At 45.3% G+C, this 19,930-nt stretch overlaps 1 protein-coding gene across 5 annotated transcripts in view; it reads right to left on the bottom strand.

Annotated features, from left to right (window-relative positions):
- SLC24A3 (solute carrier family 24 member 3) overlaps positions 1-19,930 on the bottom strand; it is a 347,553-nt gene that overhangs the window by 89,918 nt on the left and 237,705 nt on the right. For 4 of the 5 annotated variants that reach the window (XM_075925773.2, XM_075925774.2, XM_075925771.2 and 1 more), the window contains one exon: positions 4,458-4,532. In XM_075925773.2, coding sequence (XP_075781888.2) covers positions 4,458-4,532 — 75 coding nt within the window. Of the gene's footprint in view, positions 1-4,457; positions 4,533-7,087; positions 8,083-19,930 lie in introns of those variants that run through there. The other variant, XM_075925776.2, reaches the window with a different exon arrangement.

Raw genomic sequence — 19,930 nt, 5'->3', positions numbered from 1 at the left:
CCTTTGGTTAATACGTACTGTTAACTTACACCACAATGTTATGGTCTGCACTATGCTCACATCTATCTGATACTTGTTTAACCACGTTCCCTCTTCTCTGCACCATAACTATTTTGCCGACATGGGTCTGTTCCCGTGTCACTCCTTTGATCCTCCAAACCCCATGCGTCCAAACAGTTTTCACGGAGCCGAGGCTGAGCGGCATTTCGATGAACCAATACAGTTCACCAGTCAGATGCCATCAGTGCAGTCAGAGAGAAATGATTTTCCATCTAACCTCCCACACCTCATCCCGCAGCTCAGGAGCAGCTCTGTTTTTAGGAAGATGGATAATTGTGGCTCTACCTCGGGGGAGATCGGCAGGTGTCTTTTCCAATTGACAAAGATCCCCACATGGCAAAGCCAACCTGTATTTTCTACCTGCAGCACAGATTTCGTTGTATGGAACTGGCTTCGGGAAAGACTTGAAGACACTTCAAACATGCGGACCACACTCAACAAATAATTATCTTTCTGTGTTTATTCAAGCTGGGGAAGTACTTATTTTCTAAAATTGCAGTCTGCTGGCCTCAGTCAAAAGGAGATCGTTTCCTTTGCAATTGCTTTCCCTGCTGCTGTACAATTTATAATGGAATTAGAATCTTGCAGGGAGGTCTGAAATCCAAATAAGGGATTGGAGCCTCTGGTAATGTAAATCAACCCTCAGCTCCTGAGGATCTGGCCTAGTGTTTTACACTGAAGTCTGCACTGTGACATGCACATCAGCAGAATTTGTATCATCATTATTGTTATTGTACGTTCCTATTGCAGGCACAGGCCGGTGAACACGGGGCTCCCAATGTAAAATGCTGTAAAACAGTGAACTTGAAAAGCTCTGCCCCAAAGATCGCAGAGTTTAAAAGATAAGCTAGCAGGTGGACGAGGCAGACAGGCTGTTTAGGGTGGGGACAATGGTAGCAAAAGTAACAGGATGTTTGCAATTCTTAGCCAAGCAGGAGGAACATAGATAACTGTCTCTCCATCTGCCTAGTGACGGCACATATGAGGAGACTGCTGCCAGTCTGTTGAATTTTGAATCCAAACCAAAATTTTGTTGTAATCAAGGTCAGCACAGTGGAATCCACATGTGCAGGACCAAAATAGCCCTATTTTGGCCACACTCTGCTCCTGTGAGTGACCTGTTTGCCCCAATGCGATGCAGAGTGGCTTTTAAGCATTATTCGAAACTTGGAAGTTTCTAGTGGTTCAACATTTGCCTGTCAAAGTCAAGATACACCTTAATTTCTCCCATTCCATCCCCCCTACCCCGAACTGGCCAGTGGTACTTTCTCAGAATGTAGAGTGCACACGTTCACGAGAGTTGTAATTTAGCAATTTCTGGGAAAAAATTTAATGTAATCCAGGCTCAAACATATTTTTTATCAGAGGGCTAAAACAATGCAATTGTTGGCCATTTTAATCACTGTATGGTATATTGTAAATTTAGAATTACTATAACCTTTGTTACCGTTGTTCCTAAAGTCCCAGACAAAATTGGGAACTCATTTGCAAGATGCTACATAAGCATATACTAAGTATCTGCCCTGAAGAGCTTGTAAATTAAATAGATAAGACAACCACTAACCTGTGAAGCACAAAAAGACTCAGTCATATGCCCAAGGTCACACAAGAAGTTTATTACAATGCCAGGAACTGACCTTCTGAGTCCCAAATAAGTAATTTAACCAGGGGTATGTCTACACTACAAAGTTAATTCGAACTAACGGACGATAGTTCGAATTAACTTTGATAGGCGCTACACTAGCGCTCCGCTAGTTCGAACTTAATTCGAACTAGCAGAGCGCTTAGTTCGAACTAGGTAAACCTCATTTTACGAGGACTAAGCCTAGTTCGAACTTACTAGTTCGAATTACGGGGTGTGTAGCCCCTTAATTCGAACTAGTGGGAGGCTAGCCCTCCCCAGCTTTCCCTGGTGGCCACTCTGGCCAACACCAGGGAAACTCGTATGCCCCCCTCCTGGCTCCGGACCCCTTAAAGGGGCACGGGCTGGCTACGGTGCCCGTGCCAGGTACAAGCCTGCCAGCACCCAGCCAGCAGACCCTGCACCTGGCACTGCTCGAGCCAGCCACCCGATGCCCCCCAGCCCTCCCCCTCTTCCCGGGACCAGGCTGGCGGCTCCCGGGAGCTTGCCCGGGACCGCAAGAGGCAGGCACCCGCCTGCTCTAGTGCGGACATCGTGGACCTCGTCCATGACCTCCGCACTAGGCACAGGAAAGTGGCCGTCTTGGGCAGGAGAGCTGCCAGCCTGGCCACCCAGGAGTAGGTGTGCATGAAAATCAAGGTGGTCCACTGAGACCCCCGACCCTGAGCCCCGAGCTTACAATGGCCATACTGGGTCAGACCAAAGGTCCATCTAGCCCAGTAGCCTGTCTGCCGACAGCGGCCAACCCTAGGAACCCTGGAGGGGATGGACCGAAGACAGTGACCAAGCCATTTGTCTCGTGCCATCCCTCTCCAGCCTTCCACAAACTTTGGGCAGGGACACCACTCCTACCCACTGGCTTATACCACTCCATGGACCCAACCTCCATCACTTTATCTCACTTCTCTTTAAACTCTGTTCTAGTTCTAGCCTTCACAGCCTCCTGCAGCAAGGAGTTCCACAGGTTGACTATTTGCTTTGTGAAGAACAACTTTCTGTTACTAGTTTGAAGCCTGCTACCCATTCCTTTCCTTTGGTGTCCTCTAGTCCTTCTATTATGGGAACTAATGAAGAACTTTTCTTGATGCACCCTTTCCACCCCACTCATGCTTTTAGAGACCTCTATCCTATCCCCCCTCAGTCTCCTCTTTTCTAAACTGAAAAGTCCCAGTCTCTTTAGCCTCTCTTCATATGGGACCTGTTCCAAACCTCTGATCATTGTAGTTGCCCTCCCCTCTCCCACCCTCTCTCTTCCCCTCTCCCACCTCCTTTTCCCAGTCTCCCCAAGTTTTGTGCAATAAAGAGAGATTCTATTTTTGACCACACGTTTTCTTTATTTTGTACATCAGGAAGGGGGGCTAGGGAAGGGTAAGTGGAAGGAGGTGAGGGAGGAATGCGGTACGAGCCCCCGATGGGGAGGACTGGGCTGGCTCTGCGGGCTTCTGGGGGTGGAAGCTCTCCTGCAGCCCCCCAATTGCCCCCTCTCCCCAGATGGCAGCCTGCGGCAAGTGCAGCTGGTCTTATGGCCGAGTGCTGTGATGTGCCCAGTGTGGGCACTCAGGGCACTCCAAGCCAGGACTGCTTTGCAAGCGGGGAACCCCTGAGAACTGTCTGTCCGGGGTGGGGGTCGGGTCCCTTTAAGCACAGCCCTCAGCTAGCCTGAGGCATCAGCTCCACGTTCTACGTCCTCATCTGATGCCCTGCCGGCACTGCTTCCGGCCATCCTTAACCCCGGTTCAGGGTCCACTTAATGTGGACATGCTAGTTCGAATTAGCAAAACGCTAATTCAAACTAGTTTTTTAGTCTGGATGCGTTAGTTTGAATTAGCTTAGTTCGAATTAACTAAGTTAGTTCGAATTAGCGCTGCAGTGTAGACATACCCCAGAAGACTATTTCTTGGGTACCTCTTCAGGTAGGTTTCTAACTATATAGTGTTTGTGTTTTATTCTGTTGTAGAGGGGCACAAACTATTTGCTAAAGAGAAGAATGTTATGCAGATATAATTGTTCTTGTTCAAGTGGCAATCACAAGATTTAAAAGGCTACTCTACAAACATTATTTGCCCACTGAGAAACGCACCAGGAGGCTTCTGCGAAAGAAACACACAAAGCTGAACAATCATTTACACAATATAAATCAATGTAAAGATACCTGTGGTCTTACCCATTCGATTAAAAAAAGAAAAACGAGGAGAAAAGGTAATCTATTGTACATATCAGGGCTGGGCAATAGTTTTTAAAAGGGGGCCACTTTACAAATTTTGGAAGTGGCCTGGGCCACCCCAGAAGGGGTGTGGCCTCGGGCAGAAGGGGCGGGGCCAGGAGATGTCTCGTGCTCCCCCACCCACAGACCCTGATTGGTCTGGGGGTCGGGGAGTGCATGAAATCTTTGCTCTCCCCCCAGCCCATGCCTAGAGAGAATCGCTGGCAGTTCCCTCTAGGCGCCGCAGCGGGAGGAGACCTCACACGCTCCTCCTGCCCCCAGGCCAATCAGGTTTTAAAACAGCCAACGGTTCCTTCTGATGCCGCTGGTGGGGGAAGGAGATTTCGTGTGCTCCCTGTCTCCAGGTCTTGATTGGCCGGGAGGCGGTGGACCGGCAGGGTGGCCGTGGGCTGCATCCACCAGCTTGTCACGTTGAATCCAGCCTGCGGAGGCCTCTTTGCCCACTCCTGCTATATACCGTGGACACATCTTTTCAAGGGAAATTGCTACTGAAGTGACATATAAGCGAAAGAAACATCTACGGATACTTACTTCACAAATCTTTTCCAATGAAGGGACAAAGAAATCATCACAAACAATTGCCAAAGCGTAGAACATATACATGGCCTGAAAGAGAAAACATAACATCGAGTTTAGAAAGTGCCAGGGAAAGACACAGACTGAAATGTCCCATTTGAGCTTGAGTTTTAAAATTCTATTGACAGAGCAATTTATGGGGCATCTTACTCGTTAATGGAAGGCTCATGAAGTATTTAGCCAAACCTTCTTACAAGCTATCAAGTGCCCCGTCATCATCAGGCAGTGAGAGTTGATTCTGATAAGTTCTCTAGGAGTTGCTGATGCACGTTCAATATCTCCTTTATCCTCCTCTTTGGTACATGCAAGTTAGGTTGTTTTTTTAAGTGTGAATGTGAAAATCTGAACTCTCCGGAGGGCGTTTTCAATTGCTCGTGCTTCAGCACAGAGTGAAGAAGTGTGTTTGTAAACAGACTGTCTGGAATGACACCTAGAATTCTAATTCTAGGATTTTATGTAATGCAACATAATGCTAGTCTTAGGAAGGGCTAAGACACACATATGAGCGTCTGGAAAAAAATGCAAACTCCTTGTTTTCATGCTAATGGAAATCATAGGCCCATTAACGCTCCTCGAGGTTTGCCTGGAGCTGGGGAGACATGGAGCCCCACACACACCTGCCCCAGGGCCAAACCCTCCCCCCCATGGTGCAGGATCCAGCCTATTATGCGCTTTCACAAAGCCTTCTTTGTGATCCAGTGGGCAGAGGTCAAAGCAGGGAGATGCTGGACTCCCTTGGGGAAGGGATAGCCAGGACTTCTCCCCCTGCAGAATGGAGAGGGAGACACAAGGTGGACCCCACACTCCCAATTTTTGCTAGCACTCTCCTCATACTCTGGGCCCTGGCAGCCCTATTATAGCTGGCCACTGCCCCCTGTAGTGCATGCATGCAGAGGCCACCATTATTTGACTCTACAGGTTTTGTGGAAAGTGAGACATACCTGGGGTTTAATATGGAGATATCCCTACCTCATAGAGCTGGAAAGGACCTAGAGAGATCACTGAGTCCAGTCCCCTGCCCTTACAGCAGGATCGAGTACCATCCCTGTCAGATTTGCCCCAGATCCCTAAATAGCCCTCTCAAGGATTGAGCTCACAACCCTGGGTTTAGCAGGCCAGTGCTCAAACCACTGAGCTATTCCTCCCCCACATCCCCAATAGAGATGAGGAAATGATCTGTCTCACTCAGCTACCCACAGAACAGCCCCAGAGACGCTACCGTTATCTCATTCCTAGCAGACTACGATCTCGGGAAGGCTCACAGACTGTACTGCGGGTGATCTTTCGGTGTCACAACTGATAATACTGTACACATCATAGTATGACATGGCTTTATTGTCATTCATGATGGTATCAGAGTGGATACAAAATTGAAATTGCATCTATTGTTCAGGGAAGGATCAAAATGAGTCATTAAAGTTAGTACAGTGTCATGTTGCTTCAGGGCAGGTTTACAGTGGGACATTTCTATTTCCATCCTGCCAAGTGTTTTTGGTCCCTGTCTCACCTGATTAAGCAAATCGCCCTCACCTTAGAAACTCTCCCTCGCTGCCATTTTAATTTTTTTTTTAAAAGCACCCAGCCTGTCCGAGGGAGTAAAGTGGACGGGGTGTGTCTGAAAGGAAACCGAACGGATCCCCCAAAATAAGTGCTTGTCACAGCTGGGCCCGTGGAGTGCACCACTGCCTCCAAAATGGCCCGTCCTTTTTACGTGTCTACCGAAAGCATTACTGCCTCAGTTGCCTTTCTAGTCTTGGAGCGAGACGGAACTGTTTTCAAGTTCAAAGCAGTCTCCCTGCTTCACCGTGCCTGTCACGGCCCTTGATAGCATTATTTTTACAAGCTGCACAGGAAAAAAAAAAACGGATAAGACTGGTTTGAACGTATTAAAAAAAAAAAAGAAAGCTCTGGCAAGGTCTGGGCCCTGGGGTGGTACGTCGTGTTGTGACGCAGGCTGATTTCTGACAGCACTGCCGATGATGGCTTGCAGAGAGCCAGAGAGGACTAGGCACGGCACAGAAGTAAAGAAGCCTAGGCACTGATTATACTAACACTTATGCATTGAGGGCCTGATCCTGCATCAGTGACATTAATGGCAAAATTCCCATTGATTTCAGTGGTGCAGAATTCTGGCCCGTGGGATTTTTCTTGTGTTTAGAGTTAAGCACAGGCATGTTAGCAAGATCAGGGCTTTAGGCTCCACGGAAGGGGCAGGGAATATGGAGAGGTGCAACACACCCAGATTACAAGACTGTTTTATTGTTACGTAGACTTTGGTATTCGGGCTGGCGCCCAGGCTGTGGGGACCAAGAAGTCTACACAGCAGTGAAACAGCCCATGGCTGAGCCCCAAAAACCTGAGGCGGCTGGCACAAGCCAGCCGTGGGTTTTCTTTGCTGTGCAGCCGTACCCCAAACCACAGCTGTGCCATCACGCAGCGTCTCAATCAGTGATCCCGCAACGCGGTAGGAAATGAGTGCGGACAGTGACGTCACCAAGGTGACCGGGATCCAGCTGCATGTGTCTACCAACAGGAGAACCTCAGAGTTTTAAACAACGTGATGGACTGACCCATCAACCACACACCTCATTTAGAACCAGAAGTAGGCGATCAGGCTGTAGCAGAGACAAAAAAGCAAATACAGTACAATCCTGTGATCAATGTAAAGTACTAAAAAATAAAGGGAAAGCAGCATGTTTCTTCTGCAAAGTAAAGTTTCAGTGCTGCATGAAGTCAATATTCACTTGTAAACTTTTGAACAATCAACCATAGCAACCAGTTCCGAACATTTCAGAGTTCCGAACAAACCCCATTCCCGAGGTGTTTGTAACTTGGAGGTTCTACGGTACCTAAGGGATCGTTAATTGCATTCCCAATTTATCTGAATTGTGCGACTTCAGCACCACAGCAGTTTGTGGCATTTTTATTCAGCGTTAGCAGTAATAGATTCATTTTCCTTATGCCGCTTGCCTGAATTTATACCTCCCAGGGTTTCCTTGTGGGTTTTTGATGGTTGTTTGTTTTTAAGGTGGTTTTAGAGAAGTGAACGAGAGACCAGTGGGAATCAGTCCAGAATTCTGATGGAATTATGTTTGAATAAAGTCAATTACTTGTCCTCATTTGGCTTCACTCTCTGTTGCAAGTCAAATGATCACACACAGTCACATTTATCTTCTGGTGGTCTTTTTCTATCATAAACCCTATGCCCCAGTAATCTCGCAGCCTGATGATTGTTTGGGGGCTGAACTAGGCCCCTCCAATTCCCTCACCCTGCTGTTATGATCTAACCACTATTCCCCATCACCCTGTTCACTCTGTGGCTTTTTTCAGCCAGCAGGCTGTGCTATAAAAAGGAAACGTCAACTGTAAAGTAAAATGAACTCGGGAAAGAATCCCCATTATAAAAAGGGCCAACTGAGACGAGGAGAGGTTTGGACAAATGGAAATCTTTAATGATAAGGAGAAAGCAACAGAAACAAAATGAATGAAATGCAGGGGGGAAAAAACCCTCCACCACATTTAAATATATTTATGTTGTTGACAGAGAGAATTTTAGGCCGATTCTTGGCCAAAGAAGAAATCCACAATTGAGCTATCTGAGGGATTTCACACGAGAGCACAATGGAGGACTGAGGCCGTGAGGTATTGAAGTGTATCTTGGGAATGCGGCCTGTATTTCTTCTCATAACTATATCAGGGCTGCATAAGCTCTAATGCCAGAGGCTGAAGTAATAAGAGGGAGGCTAAGGAATGTATAACCATGATTGGCTACTGCCAGTTAACAGAAGGTCCCTTCAAGCTGAAAGATGCACATTTGAAATTCAATACTCAGCTGGAATGAAAGAGCTAACAACCGACAAGAGCCAAAGTGGGCAGGGGAAAAGGCTGCCTGGGAATCATGTAGAACAAAGGTAAATGTGCTATTGACAGTTCCTCTCTCAGCTTGTCTTTTGCCCGTTTTTTCCTCCTTTCTCCCCTTCACACTCTCCTGATCACCAAACCTCCCCCTACCCCCAGTCATTACCGTACGGTAGACCTCCTGCGTTGAATGGGAATTGGGAGACAGAAGCTAGGATGAGCCCACAGATAAACATGGATGCTCCTTTGTGGAATGGTTAAGGTTGCTGTTTTCTTATGAGCCCGGATGTAGCCTTTCTAAAATTCACAGACCTAAGAATATGGGCCTCAAATCTGCAGGTGTTTTTGTTTTCAAGGGATTTCACACAGGCACAACGGAGGAACGAGGACTCTACCTGGGCCTCCTGGCCTCTACTTGCTCCAGTTGGGCTCAGGACGGGGAGCTCTGCTGCAAGAGATGGCTCCGGGAAACCAGGCCACCCTGGTACCTATGCTTTGTGCCTGGGGAAACCCTGCCCAGCATTAGGGAGGTTTCATCTGCTTTCCATCACCACCACAATCCCCCACCCGACTTGCTGACACTGGACTCCCTACGCAATAGGCCAGGAGCTGTAAAGCATGTTGCCTCTATGCTCCCTAAGCCTTCTCAGAGGGAGTCTTTATGTGCTTCGAGGACACCTAAAGCCTTACTCATGTTTATAGTTTAGAAGGTGTCTTGTTCCATAAGGTGGAAGCTACTGGTTGCTTTGTGTTCTTTCTGGGAACTCAACCGCAATTCCTCCCAACCTGAGGCTGGTTGATTCTGTAGGTGCAATTCAAGTCCTAGAAGTCTTCTCACTGGCTGGACATGACTCTTCTGGGTAATTTTAATGAGGAAACATTTTACACCTAGCTGTGGATTGTCTGGAGAGCCACCATTCCAAAAATCTATATTAAATTCATGCATTTCTTTATGATAAACATATCAATGTCACAATTACTGGTCACAAAGGGTATGTCTACACTAGCCCCGTAGTTCGAACTTGAAAATAATTTAAATATCCCGGGCTTTATTTGCATCTTCCCATCCGGTCGCCATTTTTAAATGCCTCTAGTCCGGACTAACTGCCCGCGGCTACATGCGGCAGGGACCTGGTAGTTCGAATTAAAGCCCTAATTCGAACTATCTGTTATTCCTCCTGCAAGGAGCTTTAATTCGAACTACTGGGTCCCTGCTGCGTGTAGCCGCGGGCAATTAGTCCAGACTAGTGGCATTTGAAAATGGCGACCGGACAGGAAGATGCAAATAAAGCCCGGGATATTTAAATCCCAGGCTTCATTTGCAACTTCGAATGCCTATATTAGCCTCCCTAGTTTGAACTAGGGGGCTAGTGTAGACATACTCAAAGATATCCGTAGAAGCCTTTACTGTGTCTTACTAACGAGATGCAAATGAAGTTACATAAATCCCCATGAGGGATTATAGCATGTAAGGCTATCGTAATATGCTGTAAATACTGCGAATCTGGTCACTTTATAAAACTATTTAAAAACCCCCATTTCACCCTATATACTTAAAAAAAACCTTAAAAAACAATTGGTCCTATAGCACCTTAGAGACTACTAAAAACGTTATATAGTATCATGAGCTTTCAAGGGCACAAACCATTTGTTATCGACTGTATACATCTGCAGTGACTCAAACTCAAGTAGCATAATATTTATGGGGGACCTTCTGATTTTTTGCATATGCATTCATCTATCCAACAGTCGCACTCTGGATTTTTTGCCAGTTGGTGTTTTATTGACACTCTTGCAAACCCTGACTCTCCCTTGACTTCTGGGAGGTCTCAAGAAGTGCTTAATCAGTTCCATAAAAGCTAGGTCCTGCAGAAGCCCTGCATGGGCATGGAGAATGCACAGTGCTACACCTCCTGGCCACGGAAAGTCTGTGACTGTCTATTTCTGAACCTTACAATGACGACTTTAGTAGGCCCTACCTTTCTACAAGCAATATTAAATAATAGCAAGAATAATATACGGAACCTGTCAATGGAACAATAATCCTAACTACACATATATAACAACCAGTTCTAAATAAGCTGTTACCACTCAGAGATCGTGGAGTCACCATGGATAGTTCTCTGAAAACGTCAGCACAATATGCAGCAGCAGCAATCAAAAAGGCTAACAGAACATTAGGAATTATTAGGAAAGGAATAGAAAATAAGGAAGAAAATATCATAATGGCATTTTATAAATCCATCCTTTGCCCACACCTTGAATCCTGCAGGCAGTTCTAGGGAGCCCATCTCTGGAAGTGGAAAAAGTTCAGACAAAGATGATCAAGGACATAGAACAGTTTCTACACAAGGAGAGACTTAAAAGATTAGAACTGTTCATCTTAGAAAAGCGGTGATCAAGGGGGGTATATTAGAAATCTATAAAATCATGACTGGTGTTAAAAAGTGTTATTTACACTTCTCCACAAGACAAAATCCAAGGTTCACCTGATGAAATAGGCAACGGGTGTACTACAAACAAGAGGAAATACTTTGGCACACAACTAAACTGTGGAACTCATGGCCATGGGATGCAGTGATTGCCAAGACTATTACTGGATACTTTCATGGAGGTTACGTCCATCAATGGACAAGAGGATCCGTGATGTAACCCCATACTTGGGATTACACTAATCCTCTGATTGCCAAATGCTGGGAGAAGCCTGGGGTGGGTCATTCCAACTCCCCTGTTCTGTATTCTCCTCCTGAAGCTTTGGTACTGGCCATTCCGGGACAGCTGGAGACAAGAAACTGGGCTAGATGGACATTGAACTGACCCAATTTGGCAGCTCTTATGTAGGCTCCAAAGTCTGAAAATTTGGGCCTACGCTCAGCATATGATTTGACCAAGGCAAGAGAAGGAATCCGCGTCAACACAGGGACCAGTCTAGAAAATCGCTTCCCACATGCTACTGAGCTGCCCCTCCATCTGCATCATGCAGGATGCTCAGAAGAGAAGCTGGCTCAGCTGTAGGCAGATGGCTGGTAGGGGACTTGCAGGGTCCCAAATGCCCTCAGTGATATCGGGGTGGCACTTGTCACCTGCAACTGTGAACTGATCTGGGATCTTCCCAAAACTCCAGGGACCTCGGAATATGGTTGCTCTGGACCCCAAAGCCCAGCCCCGGGTGGCTGTAACGGACAACAACCACCATCAATAATAATAACTTGAGAACTTCAGGAAAAATCAAAGATAAGTTTCCAACCCTCAATACTAGTTTTGGAAAAATGGCTAAAAATAATATTTATTTTTAATGAAAGCTGAGATTCCTGCTTACATTTCCCACCATGAGGGGAAACCCATGGTCATAGCCTTTGCAGGTCTGCAAAAGCCATCTCTGATCTGGACTGGCAAATACCCACAGGCCCCATTCAGCCCGTTTTATGCAGGCAAAGCGTCCACTGACGTTCACCAGGAATAATTAAATTCTTTTGATTATTGTTAGGTACCATGGGGCAAGCATCGAAACATGTCAGTATCTGTTTGTAGAACAAGAATGTCTGAATTTCTTGATATTAATAGGGTATCACAATGAGATTTAGATTGTAATGATGTGGAGAAACTGGGGAAGAGAAGAGCAACAAGAATGATTAAAGGTCTAGAGAACATGACCTATGAAGGAAGATGGAAAGAATTGGGCTTGTTTAGTTTGGAAAAGAGAAGATTGAAAGAGGACATGATAGTGGTTTTCAGGTATCTAAAAGGGTGTCACAATGAGGAGGGAGAAAACTTGCTCTTCCTGGCCTCTGAGGATAGAACAAGAAGCAATGGACTTAAACTGCAGCAAGGGAGGTTTAGGCTGGACATTAGGAAAAAGTTCCCAATTGTCAGGGTAGTTAAACACTGGAATAAATTTCCCAGGGAGGTTGTGGAATCTTCATCTCTGGAGATATTTAAGAGTAGGTTAGATAAATGACTATCAGGGATGGTCTAGACTCTAGACAGTATTGGGTCCTGCCATTAGGGTGAGGGACTGGACTCGATGACCTCTCGAGGTCCCTTCCAATTCTAGTATTCTATGATTCTATGGCAGTTTTGCTGAGTAAGGAATGCCAATGAAAGCCCCAAGGCAGAGATTTATGTACATACTTAACCTTACGCATGGGGACTGTTCGTGCTGCTTAAGGTGAAAGCCATGCATAAGTCTATGCGGAATCCGGGCCTTCATTTGGATCACTATACAAATGCTTGATGCAGAATGCAAGACACTGGAGCACAAAGGTTTTCTGAACTTTCAGAGTAGCTTTTTACATCTTTAAATATTTTATTACGTTTCCATGATAATGTAGATCAGACAAGGAATTACCACAGAAATGCTAATGCAGGCACTCAAGCGGGAAAATGGCACATGGGAATACCTCTGAAACACGACCTTTCCTCCGGTGAAAAAACAAAAAGTCGAAGGAGAAATGTGCGAGAGAAGCAAGAAATGAATTGCCTATTTGCTATGCGAGAATCCACACAATTCCAATTAGAATATGGTGTGGGCTCAGGAAGCAATCTAAATGACTCTGATAACTCACCCAACAAAGAAAGAAAGAAATACAATTTCCCTTTGTAGCCACATTGGTAAAAGGGAAAGACAAATCGCAAAAAGATCGTTATTTTCTCCTGCATTTTAAAAGTTATTTTCATTTAGATGAAAATAAAGCCAATGCAAATCTGTCATAAAATTGTTGTTTCCCACAAACCTTGGCAGCTTTCCTCAGCTCTAATTATTTATCTGAATGGGAAACCTTAATGCTAAGTAGCAGCATTCTCATCCTTCCATTGTTTTTGATACTGTGGGTTGACAGTTTTTGGATAACAAAGTTATGGCAAAGCAAAGCAGCAGGTAAACTGGCTTATAAACTGGATTCAGGATAAACAGACAAAAAATGGGATGGAAAACAGATGCAAAGAAGTAAAGCTTACCCACTGAATTCTGGGAGTGGGTTAGCACAAGCATTGGAAGGCCCCTCCCCCAGCTGAGGGAGAGGAGCCACTAAAAACAGGCTTCAAATAATATCAAGTATACCTCAGTCTCCACATCAGTGAAATAAGGATACTAAGGCTCTACTTCCCTCGCAGCAGGACAGCATGCTAAACTACTACTTAAGTGCTGTTAAGGGTTACAAAAGTAATAGGATATGTGCAGTCCTTAACCTATCAGAAGCATCCCACATATCCACCCAGCTGGATAGTGATTGTGCTTACAAGGAAACTGCTGCACATCTGTGGAGGTTTAAATCCAAACCAACACTTTGTTCTAAACAGGGCCAGGGGCAGTAGAATCCTCATCCGTGGAGTGTGTAAGACCAATATGGCTCTCTCTGTCACCATTCCCCTGTCAGAATCCACGGATTTTGCTACATACTGTCACAGCTGGAACTTGAGAGGAGAGGAAAATTCCAAGAGAAACCCCTCAGGCAGCCTTCTTGGGAGCTCTCCATGGTGGAAATTGCCCTGGTTGTCCATGGAATGGGTAGGAGGAATTCAGGCTCCAAATACTATGGATTTCGTGGGACCTGCAGTCGGCCGGAACGACCGTGGAACCACCTGTCTCCCTCTGCTGGCTCTTGAGTTACATGCTCATGCGCTGCCGCTATCTCTGGAACTGGCAACTACCTCTGAGTCCTACCTGGACTGATTCAGCAGGGTACTCATGCCCACTTTACGCACCCGAGAAGTCCCACTGGTGTCAATCAATTAAACTCTGGCACATGCTTAAGAATCTCAGTGAACTGGCACCTTCAAGGGGAGGTCGCAGCCTGAGGTTAAATAACCTTTCTTGTGGATCTCTTGCAGGCCACAAGTTCGTATACTGTACATTAAAACATTCTTTTAATCCTCCTGTCTCTTCCCTTGCATCCCCTTGACAGGAAAGGAGGGAGGAAATGGTATTTGCTTTCCAGGAACCTTCATCTTGACACAGTTCCCAGCTTGCAAAAATATGTGCTCTTCTTTCCCATATACTCTTGGGGTGGGTTAGAAAGCAAAGGTAAGAAGGGTTCTGAGGTCAGCAGAAGGAAGGCATATTCCACCACTAACTTTGGGTGTACTTGCTCTTACAACCCAGGTCTCTGTGGTGCAGATGTGTCGGCTCAATGGAGTTTAGATGAACTTACATTGCTGAATTTGCCTCTTGCCCTCAAGTCATAATTACTGTATTTTCCAAATGTAAACAGATTGCCAGGTCATTAGTGGGCAACTCAGGTTTGCTTGTCTTTGAGGCTTTGATACTCTAACTATGGCAGATTCTGAAAATGGATTTTTGTAGAAATTTTTAGGGAAAAAAAGTTGACATTTTTCACACATTTTGAAGTTTCCTCAGAAAACTGGCAGACAGGGTTTTGGTTTTCAGCTTTTTGAGGAAACAACATTTACTCCAACTCATCCGATTCTGTACCTGTTAGTCTCTAAGGGAACATCTACACAGCACCCTAGACTCGAAATAAGATACGCAATTTGCATCTCTTATTTCGATTCTATTTCAAAATAGCTTATTTTGAAATTTGGCGCATCAACACAGCACCAAATTTCAAAATAACGCACTATTTCAAGACATCCCATAACCCTTATGGAACAAGGGCTATAGGGATGCCGAAATAGCATGTGAAAATAATGGGTGGTTTGTTAAGAGGCAGGGTAGCTAGTCAGGATACCTCCGGTATCTCGACATAGCTATGCTGTGTAAACGTACCCTCAGATGCCACAGGACTACTCATTGTTGTGAAAAAAAAAGAGAACACTTTTCATTTTGTCAAAAACCGAGTTTTCCATCGAAAAAACAGATGAGACAGGAACTTTCTACCAGGCACATTGGAGATCAGCTGTTATATTTTGACACCATTTTGAAGACTGAGCCAGATTCTCATTTTCTCTGTGGCCCCTTTATACTACTCTTCTGGGACATACGAAGTAGGTGTAAGTGGAATTTATGTTCATTTTAAGAACCCTTTATACGGCCAGAAGGCTGCAAAGGGGTCTCTGAATGAATGAGAATATAGTCTTAAAAATATTTCTGGCATGCTGGAGCCCCCTGATCCTTAACTGCGGTCCCATGCCTCTCCTGCAATATACATATACATAATATACATAAATATACATATACATATACTATAAAGGCTGTTCAGAAACCAGAAATGACCTTTCCAAAGGAAAAGGAATTAAAATGCCTGTACCCCACTGAAATATAATTCCTTCATGGTTACTTTCCTTTCTAAAAAAAAGCCCTGCTATTTCTATCTTGCTACTATCCATTTCTTAGCGAATAATCAGTCTGCTGTGGGTCACGGCATTATGCTGGGCATCTTCCCTTTTGAAATGCACTAATCCACACATTATCATCACTACTAATTGAGTGTGCTGTCTACAGCTGACAGAATGTATATTCATGCCAGAGCACACCACGTGCTAGCTTGAGATTCCTACAATCTGCTATTATTTTGGTAGCATTTTTCTCATCCTGAGAACCAGCAAAGACTTTAAATGGCAAATCAGGTCATTTCAGGCTCTGCGAATTGTCCATTTCAGCATCTGTCTCAACACGAGGCCCACAAAATCTCTACTTAATGTGTGCGTTTGCTTTTTTATTTTTTCCAGGTCATACAAGGTTATTATTCTCTGAGCTGCAAGCAGAAGATATTGTCAGCAATTAGTCTGGAAAGATACTGCATTTAAAACTGCCCGCCTGCTAGAGTGCATGAAAATCTTTCCGGGAAGCCTTACATGAAAATCAAATGAAGTGAGAACTTTCCTGCATCATTTGTAAATGCAGATGGGACCAGGCGTAGTAGCAATGAGAATCCATACAGTGCCTGTTCAAAGACGAGGTTTCACCTCCTCAAAGCTTAACAATCTGAAATTCTAAGTCCTTTTCTAATGAAATTACATTCAGCCTTCAGTACAGAAAAGCAGCCCTGAAAACCAACATAGGCCTAGTTTTGCAATCACTGGAGCACATCGATAACTTTACTCATGTGAATAATACAGGTTGAACCTCTTTAGTCCAGCACCCTCGGGATCTGACCGGTTCCAAACCAGATAATTTTCCAGACTAGGGGAGGTCAGTATTGTCTAGCAGCATCACCAACACTTCCACTGCTTAGTGGGCTGTTAGAGGATATTTAGGGGTAAATTAAAGCTAAATACCAGCCCAGGATGCTGAGAGCCAGGACTGGTGGCTGTAAACAAACTTTATGGGACCGTGGGAAACTTGGCCACACCCATGAGAAGTGGACATCCAGCTAATTAAAATCATGCCGGACCAGGGAAGTTTCTGGACCAGAGAGTTCTGGACTAGAGAGTTTCAACCTGCATTAGTGTCTTTCGAACATGCAAACCATAGAGTTCTGGACTAGAGAGGTTCAACCTGCACTCGTGTCTTTCGAACATGCAAACCACAGAGCTCTGGACTAGAGAGGTTCAACCTGCACTCGTGTCTTTCGAACATGCAAACCATAGAGTTCTGGACTAGAGAGGTTCAACCTGCACTCGTGTCTTTCGAACATGCAAACCATAGAGCTCTGGACTAGAGAGGTTCAACCTGCACTCGTGTCTTTCGAACATGCAAACCATAGAGTTCTGGACTAGAGAGGTTCAATCTGCACTCGTGTCTTTTGAACATGCAAACCATAGAGCTCTGGACTAGAGAGGTTCAACCTGCACTCGTGTCTTTCGAACATGCAAACCATAGAGTTCCGGACTAGATAGGTTCAACCTGCATTAGTGTCTTTCGAACATGCAAACCACAGATTACTGCAGCCCACTGATTTTTTCAAAAGGAGTGAAAGTGCAGCCCAAACCCACCCTGAGATTTCATTGGCATTACTCACATGAGTAACTTACATATGGGCTTCAGTGTTTGCAGGGTCAGAGCCTTGAAGAATGTGAAAGGCAGTGACACTGAACTACAAAAGTGGGGAAATTAACATGGAGTGCCCTGTGCTCTGTAAGCTATTTGGCCATTGTGCTGCTGTAGCTCTTGGAAGTGCCAGGACATCAGACCTGACCAGAAGTGCCCCGAAGACAATGGGAGTCTGTTCACTGACTTCCTCTGGCATTGGATTGGGCTCGCACAGCACGGCAGATTGAGCCCTTCTCTTTGCTTGTTCTCTTACAACCACCTCAGTGCTATTGTAAGGCTGGTTTTGGCTGCGATTCTGCCCTTCCTTTAAAGTGAGTGGGCAGCAGTGATTGCAGTGTAATAAGGCACATCGCGGGGCTGATCAGAAAACAATTTTCGTTCCCAAAGGGAAGTTCTGCCAACTCAAACATCCTGGCTTTGAAATCTGACAGCCGACTTGCAGGGTCTCTGGAAGTCTATCAGCTTGGCCCCATGGTGTGAACTTCCCCAGCGGCAGAACTTGACAAGGATAGATAGAGGTTTTGTCTATACTGATTCTTGCCGTCAGTCTAATCTACATCACTTCAGCTGCACAAACAGCGTAGCTGAGGTCGACATACTTAGCGTGGCGTCTTGTGTGCAGTAAGGCCGGTGGGGGCTACTCTTCTCATCCTGGTGGAGTAGCAGCATTGCTGGGAGAGCGCTCCAAGATCAATTTGTCACATCTAAGAAGACACGATAAATCGATGGCCGATGGATCAATTGCTCCAGCATCATCCCCAGCGTAGTGGAGACAAGCCCAGAGCTGCAGTTGGGGAAAACCAGGGTGGACCTGGGCAATTGTTTCTAAATCCCAGAAACCCCCTTGTGTGGGATAACACAAGGTCATGCTACTGTTTAAGGTGGAAAGGGAGACGGTGAGATGATTTTGGCTGCAGTGCAATCAATGTACTGATCAAACTCAGCATCGGCTCTCTGTAGTGGACCTTCCAGCATTCCTAGTGCCTACAGAAAACTGAGACTAGCCTGAGAGCTAGCTGGCTGATAACTGATCCAGCCATGATACGAAAGCTCAACAGACAGCAGGCAAGACCCACTAGTGAATGCAGAGCAGGAGACAATGAGGAGGGCTTTCCATCTCCTCCCTCACATTTACAGTAAATTCAATCCTGGTGGGCAGTGCAGAAGAAGTGGGTTTTCAGGAGGCATCTGAACAAGGAGAGGGTGGGTAGCTTGGTGAACTGGTATCCAGAGACCCTTCCTCCTATAGGACTGAGCATGAAAACGTGGATGGGGTGGGAATGGGAAAAAAGAAGGACATTAAATGTTAAGATTGGTGTTGGAGAAGACATCACAACCGGGGGATGCAGCGATATGGGGAGGTCCAAAAATTAGGCTCAGCATAATCTCCATTTAGCAACGTTTAGCTCTGCCTGTCTTAAAAGCCTTTAAATAGGCAACCAATTTATCTGCATTTTTCCTCCCTAAAAGGGCATTTGAAAACCCCCAAAGATACAATCCTTTGCATAAAGGGATTACAAATGCCTGATTAAGTAAAGTAATACATTTGGATGATTTTCTAAACAATGCGTCTAACAAACAAGGACAGGAAAAGTAACCAAGTCACGCTACATCACAGCAGATCACATCTCTCATGAAATGTGTTTTCTTGTGCAGGCTGATTATGAACGATAATTTACCATATTTGTCCAATACAGCTTCTAGTTATTCATAACAGTGCTTCTTCTAAGATTAACTACTGCTTCATTGTTCTAGTACAAGAAACAAACCCATCAAAGTAGCATTAAAATGCTCTGGTGTATTTTTTTCCCCCAAGAGCATACAGGAAGAGAAAAAAAGCTCTGTGTCCCTGAGGGACACATCAGTTTCTTTACACACATGTGCATACACACACACACACACACACACACACACACTTCTACTTGCCAAACCTAGTTGGGACTAAGAACTCATTAACTCTATTTTGTCCCATTAATTCACTTTCACTTCCTATGATCTACAGCTACCTGCTAACCAACCAAGAGGATTCCTTAATGAGCTACATAGGCAGGTAAAGAAAGGAGCTGGCCACAGTAGGCATTTGGCAGATGGGAATATTTAAAAGGCCCTCTGGAAGACCAAGTGTGTGTGTCACAACGTAGCACTGAGTGCCTATCTGCCAAAGGGCCTATGAGCAGAATGAAATGCCAATGGCTAAAAAGTTGCATCTAAGGCCACAATCCTATAAAAAAGTAGAAACCAGACAAAATATCAGAGTGCAGCACAACTTGCAAAGCAATTACGCACTCAAATTATCTTGATGTCTCCAATATTTAGTTGCATATAGCCTAAAACCCATAGGACCAGATCCTGGCCCATGCTAAAACCTCATTGTATGGCTCCAATGGCTTTGGAGGGCTACAAGGCCTATAAGGGGGCATGATGGGATTCCTAAAGCTCCACCCCACTTCTTTTGTGGGTGCGTCACGTCTGAGATGGTGCTGGTGGTTCATTATAGCAGCCCTACAAAGTTAGCATACTTTAGAGTAGTCCTGAGGGGTGCTTTAATTTACCACAGAGGCAGAACCAGCCTATTCATGGTCCAAAGAACGGGGAGCACAAAGGCAGTTTAAAGCCACTTTCGTCCCATCTCTTATCTGCACCCAGCACAGCTCTGGCACAAACAAGAATCTGGGCTCTC

Source organism: Pelodiscus sinensis, chromosome 3 (assembly GCF_052426305.1).
Source record: "Pelodiscus sinensis isolate ZL-2025 chromosome 3, ASM5242630v1, whole genome shotgun sequence".
Classification (NCBI taxonomy): Eukaryota; Metazoa; Chordata; order Testudines; family Trionychidae; genus Pelodiscus; species Pelodiscus sinensis.
This window is presented reverse-complemented; position numbering and strand designations above follow the sequence as displayed.